The sequence below is a fragment of the Phalacrocorax aristotelis genome, chromosome 2 (genome assembly GCF_949628215.1).
Source record: "Phalacrocorax aristotelis chromosome 2, bGulAri2.1, whole genome shotgun sequence".
Taxonomy (NCBI): Eukaryota; Metazoa; Chordata; class Aves; order Suliformes; family Phalacrocoracidae; genus Phalacrocorax; species Phalacrocorax aristotelis.
Genome location: NC_134277.1, coordinates 63,529,372 through 63,546,576, shown reverse-complemented (window position 1 = coordinate 63,546,576; position 17,205 = coordinate 63,529,372). Strand labels below are relative to the sequence as shown.

At 43.0% G+C, this 17,205-nt stretch overlaps 1 protein-coding gene across 1 annotated transcript in view; it reads right to left on the bottom strand.

The window, feature by feature from the left end:
* The window catches only part of RECK (reversion inducing cysteine rich protein with kazal motifs), a 62,385-nt gene extending 46,711 nt beyond the window's left edge, over nt 1-15,674 (bottom strand). Inside the window, exons 1-3 of the mRNA XM_075083846.1 lie at nt 15,497-15,674; nt 11,480-11,538; nt 3,669-3,743 (exon numbers count right to left, since the gene is read on the bottom strand). Of these exons, the coding sequence (XP_074939947.1) occupies nt 3,669-3,743; nt 11,480-11,538; nt 15,497-15,575 (213 nt within the window). The 5' untranslated portion in view covers nt 15,576-15,674. The remainder of the gene's footprint in view (nt 1-3,668; nt 3,744-11,479; nt 11,539-15,496) is intronic.
* Between the last annotated feature and the right edge of the window lie 1,531 nt (nt 15,675-17,205).

Sequence of the window (17,205 nt, the reverse complement as noted above, 5' to 3'; positions counted from 1 at the left end):
TCTGGTCATAAGCACAGGTTCTGCTAAATGACCTAAGTGGCTGGTGGTATTAGGCAGAAGAATTCAGTAAATTTTTTTTTTTTTTTTGGCAGAAGAGAAAGGGTGAAGAGCTTACCAAAGAGTCGCTGTCCCCTTCTCTCTCATTACTGTTATTACTGGGGCTACTGTCAGCCAAGCTGACTACAGGGGATTCTTTACACTGGAGCTCATATAAAAGAAAAGGAATCCCAGGTCAGACACCGGTCTGCCATAGGTACTTATGTGACCCACCCAATAGAAGTTAGAAATGTCCTGGAATAAAGAGCGCTGCCTAGAAGGCAGCAGAGGAAGAATTCCATCTAAGGTAAGAATTTTAGTTCAACTGTCAGAAACAAGTAAATATCACAGTTACACTGGGTGCGCTGCACTAGAAACCTGAAGAATTAAAAGCTATGGGAGTTGCTATACAATGTATGGTAGATGTTTAACATCCTACAACTGAAGTCTTACAACACTTAGACCACATGATCACACACAAAATGACAAGAATACAGAAAAGCCTTGAAGGATTTCATTTTAGTATTTTAGTACAGTGTTACTGAATTCAATATTTTTAAAGTAAGCACTAGGAAAACCTTAATTAGATGAAATCAGAGGAAAATTCTGTGGAGAGTAAGAAGGCACGTGACAAGTCTTAAGGGAGGTATCGGGTTTATGTGGCAAGGTTTTTGTAGCAGGGGTGGCTTCTGTGAAAAGATGCCAGAACCTTCCCCCGTGTCTGACAGTACCAGTTCCAGCCAGCTCCAAGATGGACCCACCACTGGCCAAGGCCGAGCCCATCAGCAACGTTAGTAGCGCCTCTGTGATAACATTTAAAAAGGGGGAAAAACTGCTGCAGAACAGCAGCAGCTGGGAGACAGCAGTGAGAACATATGAAAGAGAAAACCCTGCATACACAAAGGTTAGTGAAGAAAGGCAGCACAGAGGTGCTCCAGGTGCAGGAGCAGAGACTCCCGTGCAGCCTGTGGTAAAGACCACGGTGAGGTAGGTTGTCTCCCTGCAGCCCATGGAGGTTAACGGTGGAGCAGATATCTACCTGCAGCCCGTGGAGGACCCCACACCAGAGCAGGTGGATGTGCCCTGAAGGAAGCTGCAGCCCATGCAGAGCCCACACTGGCGCAGGCTCCTGGCAGGACCTGTGGCCCTGTGGAGGGCAGCCCACGTTGGAAGAGGTTTGCTGGCAGGACTTGTGGCCCTGCAGGAGACCCACACTGGAGCAGACCATCCCTGAAGGACTACACTCTGTGGAAAGGATATACACTGGAGCAGTTTGTGAAGAACTGCAGCCTGTAGGAAGGGCCCACGCTGGAGAATTTCGTGGAGGACTGTCCCCTGTGGGTGGGACCCCACACTGGAGCAGTGGAAGAGCATGAGGAGGAAGGAACAGCAGAGACAACATGCAATGAACTGACCACAACCTCCACTTCCCATCCCCTTGTGCCACTTGGGGGCGGGGCGGGGGTGAGGAGGTAGAGAAATTGGGAGTGAAGTTGAGCCCAGGAAGAAGGGAAGGGTGGGGTGAAGGTGTTTTTACATGTGTTCTTATTTCTCATTATGCTACTTTGACCTTTTAATTGGCAATAAGTTTATTTCCCCAAGTTGAGTCAGTTTTGCCCATGACAGTAATGGGTGAGTGATCTCTCCGTGCCCTTATCTCAACCCACGAGCCTTTCATTGTATTTTCTCTCCCCCTGCCCAGCTGAGGAGGAGGAGTGATAGAGCAGCTTTGGTGGGGACCTGGCATCCAGCCAAGGTCAACCCACCACAAGGGGCTTTAAATGGAAGAGTGCTGAACATGTTCTTTAAAACAAAATTAAAAGTTCAATTCAATCACACTGGAGCAGCAACCCATACTGTAATGCAATGATTCTGTCATCACAGGAATTAGTGACTTTCTAAGTTGCAATGGATCTCTATCTAATAATCCAGAACTGTCCTCCTCCGTATCTGTGGGAGTTTCCCACTTAGATAAGAGTCAAAGTCAGCTGAAAAGAAAAGGGTAAAGACCTACTACTTCTACTAGCTCCACTCCATTGATTCAGCTGACTTCCTTTATTTCATGAGAAGGTTAACGGTTGGACTCAATGATCTTAAGGCTCTTTTCCAGCCTAAATGATTCTATGATTCTAAGATAAACTCGCTTCTTGTGTTGACAGTTACTCTATTGACTAATACCACGCAACACCCTTTCTACCATATTACCTAAACAGACAACACAAAGTCTGTAACCGCTGCTCCAGAAAATAGACCATCTGATTAAAGTCATATCCTATCCGCTCATCAGTGCAATGTCACTAGAACACTTCTCCAATAAAGACAAGTTGTATCCGAAAATAGCAAATATGGTATTAAGTTGAACTGCTAATGATTTTATATCTAGATGTCTTTTTAAAAAGTTTGTAAATATTACCAGTTCAGTGATATTAACTTAAGATACACACTGGACAGTAAACTTGCTATTTATAAAGACAGTAATTGGGAGTTAATAATTCTGTCAATCATTTCCCCCCCTTCCAGATGCTCTCCAATCCTGTCCTCTAGAAATACACTCCTCTACTATACAGATAGAGCCTACTCTTCATAGCAGGGAATAAAACAAAGAAAACCAGTACTGAAACAAATACTATTCACCACTTTGATATGTGGTGAATTTTCATGCCACAGATTTTACTCATATGATCAGCTGCCTCTAACTTCCCAAGACCTTAGAGCTGATGATCCACAGAAACAAAACACTGAAAAAAACATCCTTTTGATACTCTGGAGGAAAGGATCTGTAAGGAAGCACACTCTTACAAAGTTGCTTATAAAATGTTATTCTCAGATGTACTACTCCTACACACAGCCCATTTGAATACATGTTTTAGGCTAATTCGAAACAGCATTGATACTGTTCAGAAGTAACAAAAATCACAAGAATAAAGCAGACCTTTCTGACAGCAAATGTGTTGAGATATTCTAAGCTGCCAAGAGATAAAGACTCCAAAATTTACAGCCTGAATGATAGTGCTTATCTCTTCCCTGATTATCTAACACAGGGACCAGATTACATTCTTCATTTTTTTTGTGATACACTTGAGAACTTTTAGGAAACCATAATCTTAGTTATCCTATAAAAGCATTACTTCAGTTTGTCAGATATGGCCATAAACCATTCAGAACAGCTATGACAGTCTCCTTGCCTTAGCCCAACCAAGACCGTCATAGCTTTGTCCCATACACAAGCTGGAACATGTGATATAATTTAAGTTGCTGCCATCAACATCCAAGTAACAATCACCCAGCACAATTTTTTACAACATAGGTCAGATTTTCATTGCATTTCATAGCTTACACAACCAGGATACCTAGTAAAATTGGCAAGTCCCATCTTATTGCAAGTAGCAAAATACATATTGGGTTTACAACAACAAAAATCCTACTTTGAGGATCAAATCTCATTATAAGAATTTTTCTAATTCTCATAACAAGGAAGAAAAAGCTTGAAGACAAACACACATTCTACCAGCACAAAACTCAGCAAATAAATTAAATACAAGTAATTTTAAAATCTTGTTTTTGCAAACAAAACTTTGTTAATGTAAGATTAGTTGTTTTGCTTTCTTTAATTAAAAACTAGCAAGCCTTACCATTGATTCTGGACAATACTCAGGTGCTCGCTGCAGTAAGTGCTTCAAACGGGAATCACTCTTAGAAGACAAAATCTGTTAGCAACAAAACACACCTTAGAACATATAGAATGTATCTACATATTTAATACTTTTTTCAATTGATTTAATCATTTGTAGTTTCACTACTGTCTACCCGTAGACAATTCTGGCCAGTTAATATGGAAACAATGCAAAGTTAGGATTTTCTTTTCTATACCTATAGTCTTTCAAATGTTCCACTTTTTATGAAGAAGGAATTTTTACACTTAGAAGTGAATGAGAATTTCCTCCTCAAACATTTCAGTCAGAAAGTTTCTATTCAGGCATTATGAAAAACACAGAGGAGTTCTGCCCCGTATATCAAAATATTATACAACAATTTACCTAATGAACCTTCTGCTACATGTTACATGACCTCAGGCAACTAAACTCCTTCAAAAAAAAAAACCTACCCTGAAACAAGTAATTTGTGTGGAACAAAGATGAATAGAACCTAGATTAGTAAAAGAGACTATCAAAACTAACAGGGGAATGAATACTACCCATAGCAGAACAAGATCAAGTTAAGCACTACCTAAGGAAACTGAACATCCAGAAGTTCATGAGACTGGATGGGATGCCAGCTGAGGATGTTGAGAAGCTAGCCACTGTCATTGCAAGGCAGCTTTGCTACCATTTTTGAAAGATCATGCTGACTGGATGAGGTTCCTGATGATCAAAAAAAGACAAACATCCTATCCATTAGAAAGGCAAGAAGGATAACCTGCAGAATTACAGGCTGTTCAGCCTAACCTCACCCCGCAGGAAGACTGTGGAACAAATCCTCACAGAAGTCACATCGGGGCACGTGAAAGGCAAGAAGGTGACCAGGAAGAGTCAACACAGGCATAGCAAGAGCAAATTTAGCCTGATAGCTTTCCATAGTAAAAAATCTGGTTTAGTGGAAGAGTGGAGAACAGCGTATGCTGTCTGTCTTGACTTTAAAATGGTTTTTACGTGGTCTCCCACCATATCTTTAGAGCCAAACTGGTGAAACATGGATGGGATGGGTGAGCTACAAGGTGGGCGACAAACTGCCTGGACAGTAGGGTTCAAAGATTAGCAGTAAGCATTTCAATGTCTTAGTGTTGGCCACTTAGAACTTGTGTAATATACGAGTCAAACCAATACTGTTAATGGCTTTACTAGTGAGCCGAACAATGGAACAGATAAAATCCTCAGCAGGTATGCTGATGAGCCTGAACTGGAAGCTGTCATCAATATACTGGAGGATGGAGCTGCCACTCAGATGCATTTCAACAGGCTGTAGCAATGGACTGGCAGGAAACTCATGTAGTTCAACAAAGGCAAACACAAAATATTGCAGCTGAAATGGAGTAACCCCATGCAACAGTACAGGCTGGGTGCTAACCAGCTAGAAAGCAGCTTTGCAGAAAAGGGTGTTGGATCCTGGTGGATGACAAGCTGAACATGGGCCAGCAGAGCACCGATGCAGCACTACTGAAAGCTAACAGCATACTGCACTTCTTTAGCAACTGCACTACCAGCAGGTTAAAGGAAAGTGACCATTCTCTTCTACTGGGCACTGATGAGGCCACATCTGTAATACTAAACCCAGCTTCATGCCACCCCTATGCAAGGAAGGAACATTACTGATGAACTGCAGAGTGTCCAGTAGAAGGCCAAAAAGTATGTCGTAAAGTCCAGCATCCCAAGACAGGCCAAGGTAGAAGAATCTGTTCAAACTGAAGAAGGGTTAAGAGGGAACGGGGGGATCTAAATTCCTGTCTTCCAATACCTGAAGATGGATTACAGAAGAGGCAAGTCAGACTGTTCTCAGAGCTGCACAACTGAAGGATGACCTGTAAAGTAACAAGTTGCAGCAAGAGAAATTCTGACTGGGTACAAAGGGGGAAAGAAAAAAAAAAATCTTCACCAGGAGAATAGTTAAGTGCTGGAACAGATTCCTCAGAGACTGTGGAAAGCCCACCATCAAGGATACTCAAAACTTGACTAAAAAGATCCTAAGCAACCTGATTTCATTTTGAAGGTAGCACTCTCTGAGCAGGTTAGACAAAATGACTCTTCCAACTGAAATTATTTTGCATAGCTATATTTGGGAAGAAATCTTACCATACCTTCTTGACTTTCACATGCAATTCTGAATCATGCAGATTTATCTTTTTTACCCAGGTGTCTTTCAGACCATTTTGTAGTGTTGCTCATCTCATTTCCTTACAACAGTAGCAATATTTCAATGGTTTATTACAAGATGGCTTTACCTCATAAATCTTTTTGATGTTTTTGTTGTTTTGTTTTGCTTTTTAAAGTTTCATGGAGGTGTTAACCTAAGTTGAGCTCTCAGCACATTTTAAATTGTTTTCTGGCCCCACATTAATCATGTTTTTAGTTCTTGTTCCTTTAGCAGTCCAATTAAGTAAACACTTATAAATTAAAACAAGGAACTGGGCAACAAATGGGACGGAAACAGCCCTATTAATGTGAGATATGAAACTGGAAGTTACAGGAATAACTGAAACACGGATGCATTTCAGATCTTTCAGGAGAAATACATTATAGGTCTATTCTAAATTTGCAACACAATAAACTAATGGAACAAGGGAGCAATAGTACTGGTTTCCATAATAAGAGCAAGAAAGGAACTGCACTAGTATTTGGGGTCTTCTGGGGTCAAAGAATAGTAAAATAATTCAGTTTGGAAGGGATCTCAGAAGACTATTTATTTCAACCTCCTACTCAAAGCAGGGTCAACTATGAGGCCAGATCATGTTGCTCAGGGTTCTGTCCAGTCAGGTTGTGAAAACCTGTGTGGATGGAGAATGCACATCCTCTGTGTTTTCACAGTGAAGAAATTCCTCCTTAAAACCAGCTGGAACACTCTAGTTTAAATTTATGACAGTTCCCGCTTGTTCTCCCACTATGAAGAGCCTGGCTCTGTCTTCTGAGCAATCTTATTACAGGTATCGGAAGGCTGCTCTGAGGTGCTCCGTATTCCCCAGGCTAAAGGCAGTACCCTCAGCCTCTCCAGAGGAGGGATGTGCTCCAGCCCCCTGATCAGCTTGGTGACTCTCTACTAACTTGTTTCAGTCAACTGATGTCTGTCTTGTAACGGGGGGACAAAACCGGACACAGTATTCTAGATGTGGTCAGCAAGTGCTAAGTGGGGAGAATAATTTCTCTAGACCTACTAGCTATGGTCCTGTTAATATAGCCCAGAATGCCGCCTTTATTGTTGGGGCACACTGCTGACTCATGTTCAGCTTGCTGTCTGTATACCAGCACCCTTGGGTCCTTTTTCTGTAAATCTGCTCCCTAGCAAATCAATCTCTAACTCATATTGTTGTAAGCAATTCTTTCTTCCCAGGTGCAGGACTTGGCATCTGTCCTTACTGAATTTCATAAAGTTCCTGTTGGCCAATTCCTTCCATCTGTCCAGGTCCCTCTGTGTGACAGTCCTGCCATCAAGATTATCAACTTTTCCTTCCAGCTTGTTATTGCCTGAAAACTCAACAAGAGTAGAATCTGTTGCCTCCTCCAGGTCATTAATAAAGATGTTAAACAGCACAGGTCCCAGGACAGACTGCTTTGGTAATCCACTTCTCATTAGCCGGCAGACAGACCAGGACACATTAACATCTCTCTCTGAGCCAAATTATCCAATCAATTTTCACACTCATATAGTTGTCCATCCACCAAAACCATATTATCCTAAAATGGACACAAAAATATTGAGGAAGGCAGTGTTGAAAGTCTTGCTGAAGTAAACACAACTGTCATCAACTTCCTCCCCCTCATCCAGAAATCCAGCCTGATTATCAAAGGCAATCAGGTTTGTGAGACATGATTTATCCCTCACATACTCAGAAATGTGTTCCAAGAGGACTCTGTCCATGATTTTCCCAGGGCTTTAAAAGATGAGTAGTCTGTAGTTTGCTGGATTGGGAACTGTCCTTTGGTGGTTTTTTTTGTTTGTTTGTATTTTGTTGTTGTTTTGGTTTTTTTGTGGTTTTTTGTGTGTTTTTTTTTTGTTCTATTTTGTTTTTTGAAGATGGATACATTGTTTCTCCTTCTCCAGTCATTGGCGACCTCCCCCAAGTTCCACAACCTTTCAAAGATGATAGAGACTAACGTTGCAGTGACCCCAGCCAGCTCTCTCAGCACCCTCAGATGCAGTCTCTCTAGTCCCATGGACTTGCACAGGTCAAATTTTCTCAAGTAACTTCCGACTCAACCATCACCTATTACTGGTAGTACTCCTCCTTGAACCCCATCTCTATGTACAGAGGACTGGGGGACCTTGTTAACAAAGACTCAGGAAAGAAGGCATTCAGTACCTCTGCCTTATCTGTGTTTGCTGACACTAAAATCACATGCTACATTCAGCAACCGCTGCACATTTTTCCTTCTTCAGCCTTTAACTACTGCCATAGCATGCCTTGTTGCCCTTGACATCCTCTGCAAGTCTCAACTCCAGATGAGCTTTGTCCTTCCCAATATAACCTCATGTGCCTGGACAAACTTTCTAAATTCTGCATTCATAACTTTCCCCTGCTTCTACCTTCTCTATACTGCCTTTCTGCACTGAAGCTTGTTCATGACTCCTCTTGTTTAGCCAAGCCAGGCTCTTGAAACACAAGTTTTCCTGAGGACTGGGATGGACTGCTCCTATGCTTGGAGGAGGATCTGGATGGAGATCTCTGGAGCAGTACAGAGATGAATGCTGCCAGGAACCTTATCATTGTGAAACTTCCCAGAAATAAACTTAGGAAAAAAAGTCAATTACAGAAAGACAGGCCCACTTATTCCTTGCTACAGTATCTGACAGACTTAAATAATCACAAAAAGGACATTATTCTGAAACTAAGCTTGGAATAATACTTACTAAGAATGCAAAATAATTAGATATTTGAATCATGTTAGTTGACAAAAAAAATCTGTAACCCAAGTTTTCTTCTTCAAAGGGCTCACTTAAAGTAGCTGAATTACTAGTTAACAGCATTCCTTATCTTCATCAAGACTTTTTCCTTAACTGGCAGTATCAAGAACACCACTGGGTCTCCTGTTCCCATCACCCTAGCCCCTGGGCTGTAGTTACCTTTTACCAATCGAAAGCATCCCTCAGTAGTATCACTGTTACCCATGTAGATGAACAGCCCATGGGTAACAGTCTGAGGGTCAAAAAAACCGTTGCAATTTCTGCAACATCCTAGATCTGAGCCCCTAAAAACCAAACCATCTTAGACAGCACGTCTCATCTACAGATGAGTGCCTCCATCCCCTGCAGAAGGGAGTCTTTATCCCGGTGGCACTGTTTGCAACCAGTTGATTAGGCCAAGATGGCTCCCTGTGGAGCTTGTTGCTCCTCACTATTCTGTCCCCAAATCTATTCTGTAAGCGCATAACCAAAGACAGGTCAAGAAACTTCTTCCTGCTGTCGGAGTCACAAACTTTCAGCCTCCATCAAGCCTAGCCTCTGGCCATCCTTCTCTCCATGCAATGCATAGTTCAGGCTATTGTCCCTGCAGGTTCTCCATGAAGAGCTTGTCTAGCTCCCATCTACACAGAGGCAATGCTTCTATCCTCAGCTTCTTTATCTGACAGTTCAAGAAGCTCACCAGAGCATGACTCCACAGTTTAAGTGCCACTGACTCAAGGGCAGACATCATCCTTTCCCTGCAGCCCAAGGCTTGGATGTGTCCAACATCCTTCCTCTGGGTCAAGACTTCCAACCTGTCATGGGTGGTTGGCCCAGCCAGTGCCAGAGACTGCTGTGCTGGGCACAGCAGGTACGCACAGTCTAAAGCACTACATCTGCACCTCCTGTGGGCCCTCTCCACAAGAAACATCTGTCTTAAGCCCCAAATTTCTGTCCTGTCTGTGCACCCTGGTCACTGGCATTGCTTGAGTATTAGTTAAATAGAAATATGGGTCACAAGCCTGCTCTCTCCCTGCTGTCCCTGGCAAGCAACTTCAATGTTTGATGGCTCACACTACCAAGTCCAAACAATTATCATGTCAGGATGGTGGTACAGACAAGGCAACAAGCGCATCACAAATGTTTTAGAAAAGGTGTTTGGAAAGATGGAAAAAGGCAAATCATTCAGCCAACTCTGATCCCTTACAGTCACCTCTCATGTATGTAAACCTTCATCCTACAAATTTTATGTTTAAGACAAGGGGTAAGCATCAAATAATACATTCCAAAATGGATTCAACAAAGACAAAGCATTTGAATCATGCCGCACAAAACAGTTAAGTTACAGAACATGAAAGTAAGTATAAAATAGTAAACAGCCACTTCAGTCAGTTTGTTGGTCTATATCAAAGCATCATTCAGAAAATGATGCTACCAACCTGATGTGAGGTAACTAAGACAGCTCCTTATAGAACAATTTGAGGGGCGCTTGTCTTGCTTTAGACCTCTCACCAGAAAGACTCTAAAACATGCTGATTATCTGAGTAGAGAGATATCATCCAGATGAGGCAAGATCAGAATATCTTACAAAAAACCACAGAAAACTTTACACAACAGTCAGAAGCAGTATAACAGAAATGGGATGAAATTTGACAGTAAAAAGCTTAAGGCCTTTCATGAAGAGCTAACAGGAATTCACGTGATAAACTGGGAACTTTAAACCAATGGAACAGAAGAAAGAATTAGACAAATTACTCCAAATGCCTTCTCAATACAGCCACTAAACCTGCCAATCGAATTTGTTTATGTACAGGAATGGATATCTTCCTCTTACTTACATGCAAGTTTTATCCCAGTTTTTAAGACCGAGTGCTATACTTCTGTTTTATTATACCATGTAGTTTTGCTTACCTGTATTCAAAGAGATAAACTTATGCTGGAAAGGCTGCAAGAATAATTATAGGAATTAAGAGACTGTCTTATGGAAAGAGACTGCCAGACTTTTCCTTGTTTGGCCTAATAATAGGAAAGCTATGAATATATCAGGGAGGGAGAAGTGCAATTCAAACTAAAAGTTTCATTAGTACAGTCACAGATAAACCTAATCATAACCAGGTTTAGTGCTTGAATAGCCCTGAGGCAGGTAATGAAGACAAGAAAAGGGGGCAGGTATGATGCAAAGACACAATTTTAATATAAAAATTGTGTATATGTGTATGCAAGCTTTGCTGATATAAAACTTTTATGTATATAAGTTTATACAAATACACATACACAAAGCTGTACAACATACTACCCGAAGGTACAAATCTAAACATAAGTTGTGAAAAAATTTTCCAAGCTTGAATTTAGCACAAGCACCTCTTTGTTATTACCTTATGAACAGAGTAAGCAAGCAGATTTTTGCTGGATTCACAAAGCCATATATCACAATAAGTATCTCAGATGCTTAGCTAAGAAACAAGAACTGGCAGGAAGAACAGTTTCAACATCTTGTTCTTCATTATAAATTCAAAAAAACTTGGAAACGCACATGATCCAGAAACTGGGTAAGATACCTTCACCCCTCCCAGTTTCCGAACATGCTTATCCCTTCTTGACCAAATCCTGATCTCAAATTTGTGTCTCTATTTCTCCTCAACTTCAGCAGAACCTGCTTTCCATGATGAAAGGGAAGAGGACTACAGTTTTAAGCCTTTAAGTTCTCATTTAAATAACAATAATACTACATCTCATGATTCACACATAGTATTCACACAGAAAATCGTTTGCTTGTAACCCTAATCTTGCTACATCATTGTATAAGGGTATGACTTTAACTCTGAGGGATAAACCAAATTTAAAACAAGCTTACCTGTTCACAGACATCACGGCACATTAAGTTGTCCTTTGCATGGTAACAACAAGACAAGCCTATGGAAAAGCAGGGGGAGGGAAAAATGTATTTAAAAGGCTTGAAGCGCTTGACTATCACTTCTGAACAGAAGCCCCCACTTGATGGCCGATCAGGACAATTCGTCTGGTCCACAGATGCCCGTGAGAAATTTTCCTTCCCAGAAGGCAGAAAAGAACATGAGAAGTTTTTGTTCCAAAGTTGACACAGATCCGTTCATCAAGTCTCACAGAATTACCCCTGAACACTCACTGCCACCAAAAGGAGATCTCACTGCCCTTCCTTCTGCTTCTAGCCACATTTCTGCTGCTTCACTTGCACTAGCTTGGCACCTGCCAAATTCCTTCATGAGGCAATTCAATTTATTAACCATGGGGAAATAAAAAAGAAAAAAACCCCAGAATAATAAAAAGTGGACAAAAAAAAACCACCAAAAAATCTCTATAGAGACTATACGCCTCTGTAAATTGAATCATTTCACAGAATCTGAAAAGTGTAAGAACCGGTTAGGAACAGGTGGAAAAAGGAAATGTGAGCAGGAAACCCTTTTCATACAGAGGTTAACACAGCTGGTCATTGAACTCTGGCTTCTTACAAACTTGGAACAAAACTGTTAATCATCCATCACTAGTGAAACAATTTAGAGTGGTTTTGCCTGACTAGATGGAAGTCATAAAGCAAACACAGTTATGAACACATCAACAGAAAAACAAATTAGAACTGAAACACTGGGAAGTCATCAAATGCCAAGGTTTAAAGCAGCAATTTTAACATTATACTTTGTGGTGTTTTGTTCCCCTACCATCCAAGTATTTCCTTAATTCAGAGTGAAGCTTGGCCAATATAAAATGAATTGCACAACTCCCTGATACTCATTTTCATCCCCACTGCCCAGTGTTTGGAACGACGTGTCATAAAACTGGCAGACAGAGGTTTCCTTTAAAGCTTTTACTTCCATGCACGCCTTCACACACAGGATTCATTTAACGACTACAGATTTCTGCTCAGCTGTATCTGAACTACATATCACACTGATACAACTAAAAGCAATACTGTACAATGATATCACACGTACAAATTTGTATCTCACAATGCCTAGTTACTAAATAGATTTCGACTAAACCAGTAAGAGGGATCTGGGGCATGAATTCCTTCGTAATTTCACAGCTGACAAGTGTATCCATCTGAAAGCTTACAGCTGTCACAAGAAGATAACCAATTTAAAAAACAACAGATTCTACCACCACCAAACCCAAAATTCTCCAAAATTGAAATTACATTAAAAAAATAAAAGAAAATTTCAGGCTGAAAACGTTGAGGAACTGGGGGTGGGAATAAATCACTAAATAGGTTGTCTGTACAGTCACAATTTAAGACAACTACTACAGGATTGAACTACATTTTAATGCAGAAATCTGTAATTCCTGAAGAGGAAAGAAGAGAAACCAAAGTAGGATTTGTAACTAGTGAATGTTTTAATTAATAATTAGAAACAGCAGAGCAAAATACCTGTAATAAATGAGGACAGCACCAAAAGTCCTGCTTACAACACAATGAAATGAAAGAATAAAATTGTAAAATGGTCTTTAATGGGTTTTTGCCCATTTTCTACCATCAGATAAAAGGATTGAGATAGGACACAGATGACTTAATCTTTCCGATTTGAGGGCTACCCATGGGATCTTGCAGGTTTTCCTGCCCCATGTTCAGTAAGCCAATCCGTGCCAAGAATCAATTTCATCATTAGCAGGCTCCACCATGCTCATTATTATTTCACCTAGCTGAAAAGCTTTGCTTTACACTTTCTTAGTCCTGTTGTAAAGCCATGGTATTAGAGATATATAACAACAACAATAAACATTAACTTTGAAGAACAGACAGTTTTTCTTAAGGCACGAGTTGCACTTATTTTCAGAAATGTTTCTAAATTTCAGTGCCTATGCAATCAGATTGCAAGCACATGAACACACTGCTGGAGAAGACATTCAAGTTCACAATGAAAAGATAACCAGCAAATTAACTGTCATAAGTAAAAAAAAAAAAACATCCAACCAAACATACTTAAACATAGGCTGTACTTACAAACAGAAATACTGGCTTCTCAATCACATTTTTGATGTTTTTTTTTGCCATAAGTCCCAGAAATTTTTCATTATATAGATTTTTATTGAGAGCAACTGTTATATTTAAGAGACCCAAGAATTCAGAGTTCCCAACCTATAAAGAAAATTTACACTAACTTAGGTGACAATGCATATGTTTAACTGCGTATGCCACTATGATCTGAGTTCATTAATATCTTAGGCAATATTTTATTAATCGCTCCTTCACATAGTTATTTAACACTTTGTGACCTTTTATCCACTAGTTTTCAGTGGCTCTGAACCCTTCTATGATAAACTAACACACATCCAGAATAGTTCTCCTTCTCAATCACTTCCCCTGCTGAGTTACAAATCTTATCAGTTATACCAGAGAGTGTAACAATAAAGTACGAATATACTGAACTTTATGGTCGTTTAATTCTTTTTATACAAAACCCTAATAAATTGATGGTATCTTGAGTTAGGAGCATATTAAACTGGCCCAGAGTAATCTTTAGTGCTTAATTCAGAAATGGAAGTTATTAAACATATCCATTCCAAACACAATTCCTCTATTCTGTTTCCAGTTAACCTCTTCCAAAACATCTTAAGACATCTCTTTCAGTTAGTCCCTTGCTTTCTCATTTCCACTTTCTCTAGTTTTCTAAAAAATTTCTGGGTCCAACTATGAAATATCTATACTTCTTGCATTAATAAGATCTACTATCTCAGCCATCTGAGTAGTTTTATCAAGGAAAAGTTGGGCTAGAGTATTTCATAGTTCATTCCACTGGTTTTTCACTGCCTTCTTCCTAAGACCATGCCTCTCTAGAAATCAGAACTATAGAACAACAATGAAAGGCCCATAAATGCCTCAGTGATCGCAGCTTTCTGCTTTGAAGTATTACCTATTTTGTATTTTCTACTCCTGTGACAACATTATCAATGCAATGCATTTTTTAACAGCTGTTTGCTGATACCTGTGCTTGTGCCACCTCCTTTTTTCATTACTCCTTTTCGGTCCTGTCAAGAAGTTATCTGCTCTTACAACTTTAATGCAGAAAACTATTTTACCACTGACCTTCCCTCTATTAAACATCTTGCCTTCACTTATTAAAAAATTCAGTGCCTTGCTCAATATCGTTCTTTTTACTGACAATGTTTGCAAACACAGGGAACGCGAGGACTGTGCTGACAGTTCATATAGCAATCCCGAAGTCAGGTTTGACCCATTTGGAGCAAGACACCAGGTCTTCTCCATTTCAAACCACAGTCTTGGGAATTTACCTATTGCCAGCACGACAGCCGAAGACACAAATCCCGGCCCCGAGCCGCCTAACCCGGTGGGGCAAACGGAGGGGTCCATACCGTCATCCTGCCAGCCAGGCGGGACGTGGGGAGGCCGGCCGTGCCCCTGCACTCCGCTCCTCGCCACCTCAGCTACGTGAGCCCCTCTCCCCGGCGCCCGGCATTCCCTTCCTTCCCACCAGGATTTCAGGCAGGTGTTTTCCACGGTGAGGACGGGGGGACACGACAGACACCGCGACAGTAGCAGCGGGAAGAGGACCGACACCAGGAAGGCGACGCTACCCCTTCCCGGCAGCGCCCGGCGAGCCGCCCCCGACCCTCACCCGCTGCGGCCCCGGGCCCGCCGGCCTCCCACTCCCGCGGGGCAGGTGCGGGTGGCGGCGGCTGCCGGGGCGCCGTGTACCGCCCCCCACTCCCCCGGCTGCGGCCCGGCGGGAGGGACCCGCGCGCCGGACCGCGCCCCATCCCCGCCGGCGACACCACCGCCCCGAGGCTTCGGCACCCCGCCGACGGCCTCGCCCCTGCGCCATGTTGTTGAAGAAGGACCCGCGGCACCGCCCCCCCCGCTCCGCGGGTCGCTACTCACCCGCCGCCCTGGGGCAGAGCAGCGCGGCCGCCGCCAGAAACAGCAGGGCCCAGGGCCGCCGAGCGGCCGCCGCCGCCATGGCCCGCTCGCCAAGCGGCAGCGCGCGGAGGCGCCGAGCGACCCCCAGCCGCCAGACGGCCGGGCTCTGACGCGGGCAGCGCCCCCTCCCCCTACGCCCGCGCCCGGCCCCGCGCTGCCTCCCGCCGCCCCCATTGGCTGCGGCTCCCCCGCCAGGCCCCGCCCCCTCCACCCGGCCTTCGCGGACATTCCAGCCGGCGCTGCGGGGAGCTGCCCCCGCGGCCCCGGCCCCGGCGGGTTTATAATATTTGCATTATTAATATATTTCTACACATTAGTTTTAGAGCATCGAGTATAAGTTTGCTGTATAACACTGTTGTCTGATTGAAATTATAGAATCATAGAATCATTAAGGTTGGGAAAAAACCTCTAAGATCATCAAGTCCAACCTTCAACCCAACACCCCCAGGCCTCCTGAACCATGCCCTGAAGTGCCACGTCTGCATGTCTTTTAAATACCTCCAGGGATGGTGACTCCACCACCTCTCTGGGCAGCCTCTTCCAATGCCTGACCACTCTTTCATTAAAGAAATTTTTCTAACATCCATCCTGAACCTCCTCTGAACCAGCTTGAGGCCATTTCCTGTTGTCCTATTGCTTCCTATGGGGGAGAAGAGACCAACACCCACCTCACTACAACCTCCTTTCAGGTACTTGTAGAGAGCGATAAGGTCTCCCCTCAGCCTCCTCCAGGCTAAACAACCCAAGCTCCCTCAGCTGCTCCTCATAAGACCTGCTCTCCAGACCCTTCACCAGCTTCGTAGCCCTTCTCTGGACATGCTCCAGCACCTCAATGTCCTCCTTGTACTGAGGGGCCCCAAACTGAACACAGTATTTGAGGTGTGGCCTCACCAGTGCTGAGTACAGGGGCACAATCACTTCTCAACTCCAAATTACTTTGTGTATCCAGAGACTGCGTGGGAGAAATGAACTGAACGGCTCAAAGCATAGGCTACAGCCTGGGAAAGATGCCTGAGGCTGAGAGGACACTCCCCAAGTAGAGATGAGTAGGCTGTCATGGCTGCAAGGTCCTGATTCATCAGCTCTTGGCGCTTGCTCTATGCCAAGCGCTTGCTCTGGGTCAAGGTACCATAGCGCGCAGGCAGGTAGGTATTGGCGCGGTTTGAGCCCCCTGTGCCACTGAGGATGGCTTGTGCTCAGGCTGAAGGTGACAGGCAGGGAAGCTGCCTCAGCTTCCCAATGACAGGTACGTTCTTGCTGCCAGTGCAGTTCCCATCCTTAGCTTGCGGTGTTGCCTGTGATGGACTTCAGTTTGTGAAGGGAGCCTAGAATGCTCGTGCTGGGCTGCTACCGCTGCTGCTCTTCTGCCTTTTGTTCAGGTTGTGTGGTGGCTGTCAGTTTTCTGTGTCTATGCTGCAGCCTGGGTCAGTGCCAAAACATTCGTGTGCCTGGCAGCAGGAAGGCAACCTAACCTGTGGGGATTCAGTCTACAGTGTGGACAGTTAGAAAAAAAGAGTTTCTAACTGAAGAAACCTCTGTACAGGGCTACCAATGCAGCCTGTTTTCCCTGTAGCGATGAAATTTTCTGTCCCACATCCCCCCCCCCCCCTTTTTTTTTCTAAATTCAAGAGAAATTAAACATAAGCTATCCAATGAAGTAAAAATGAACT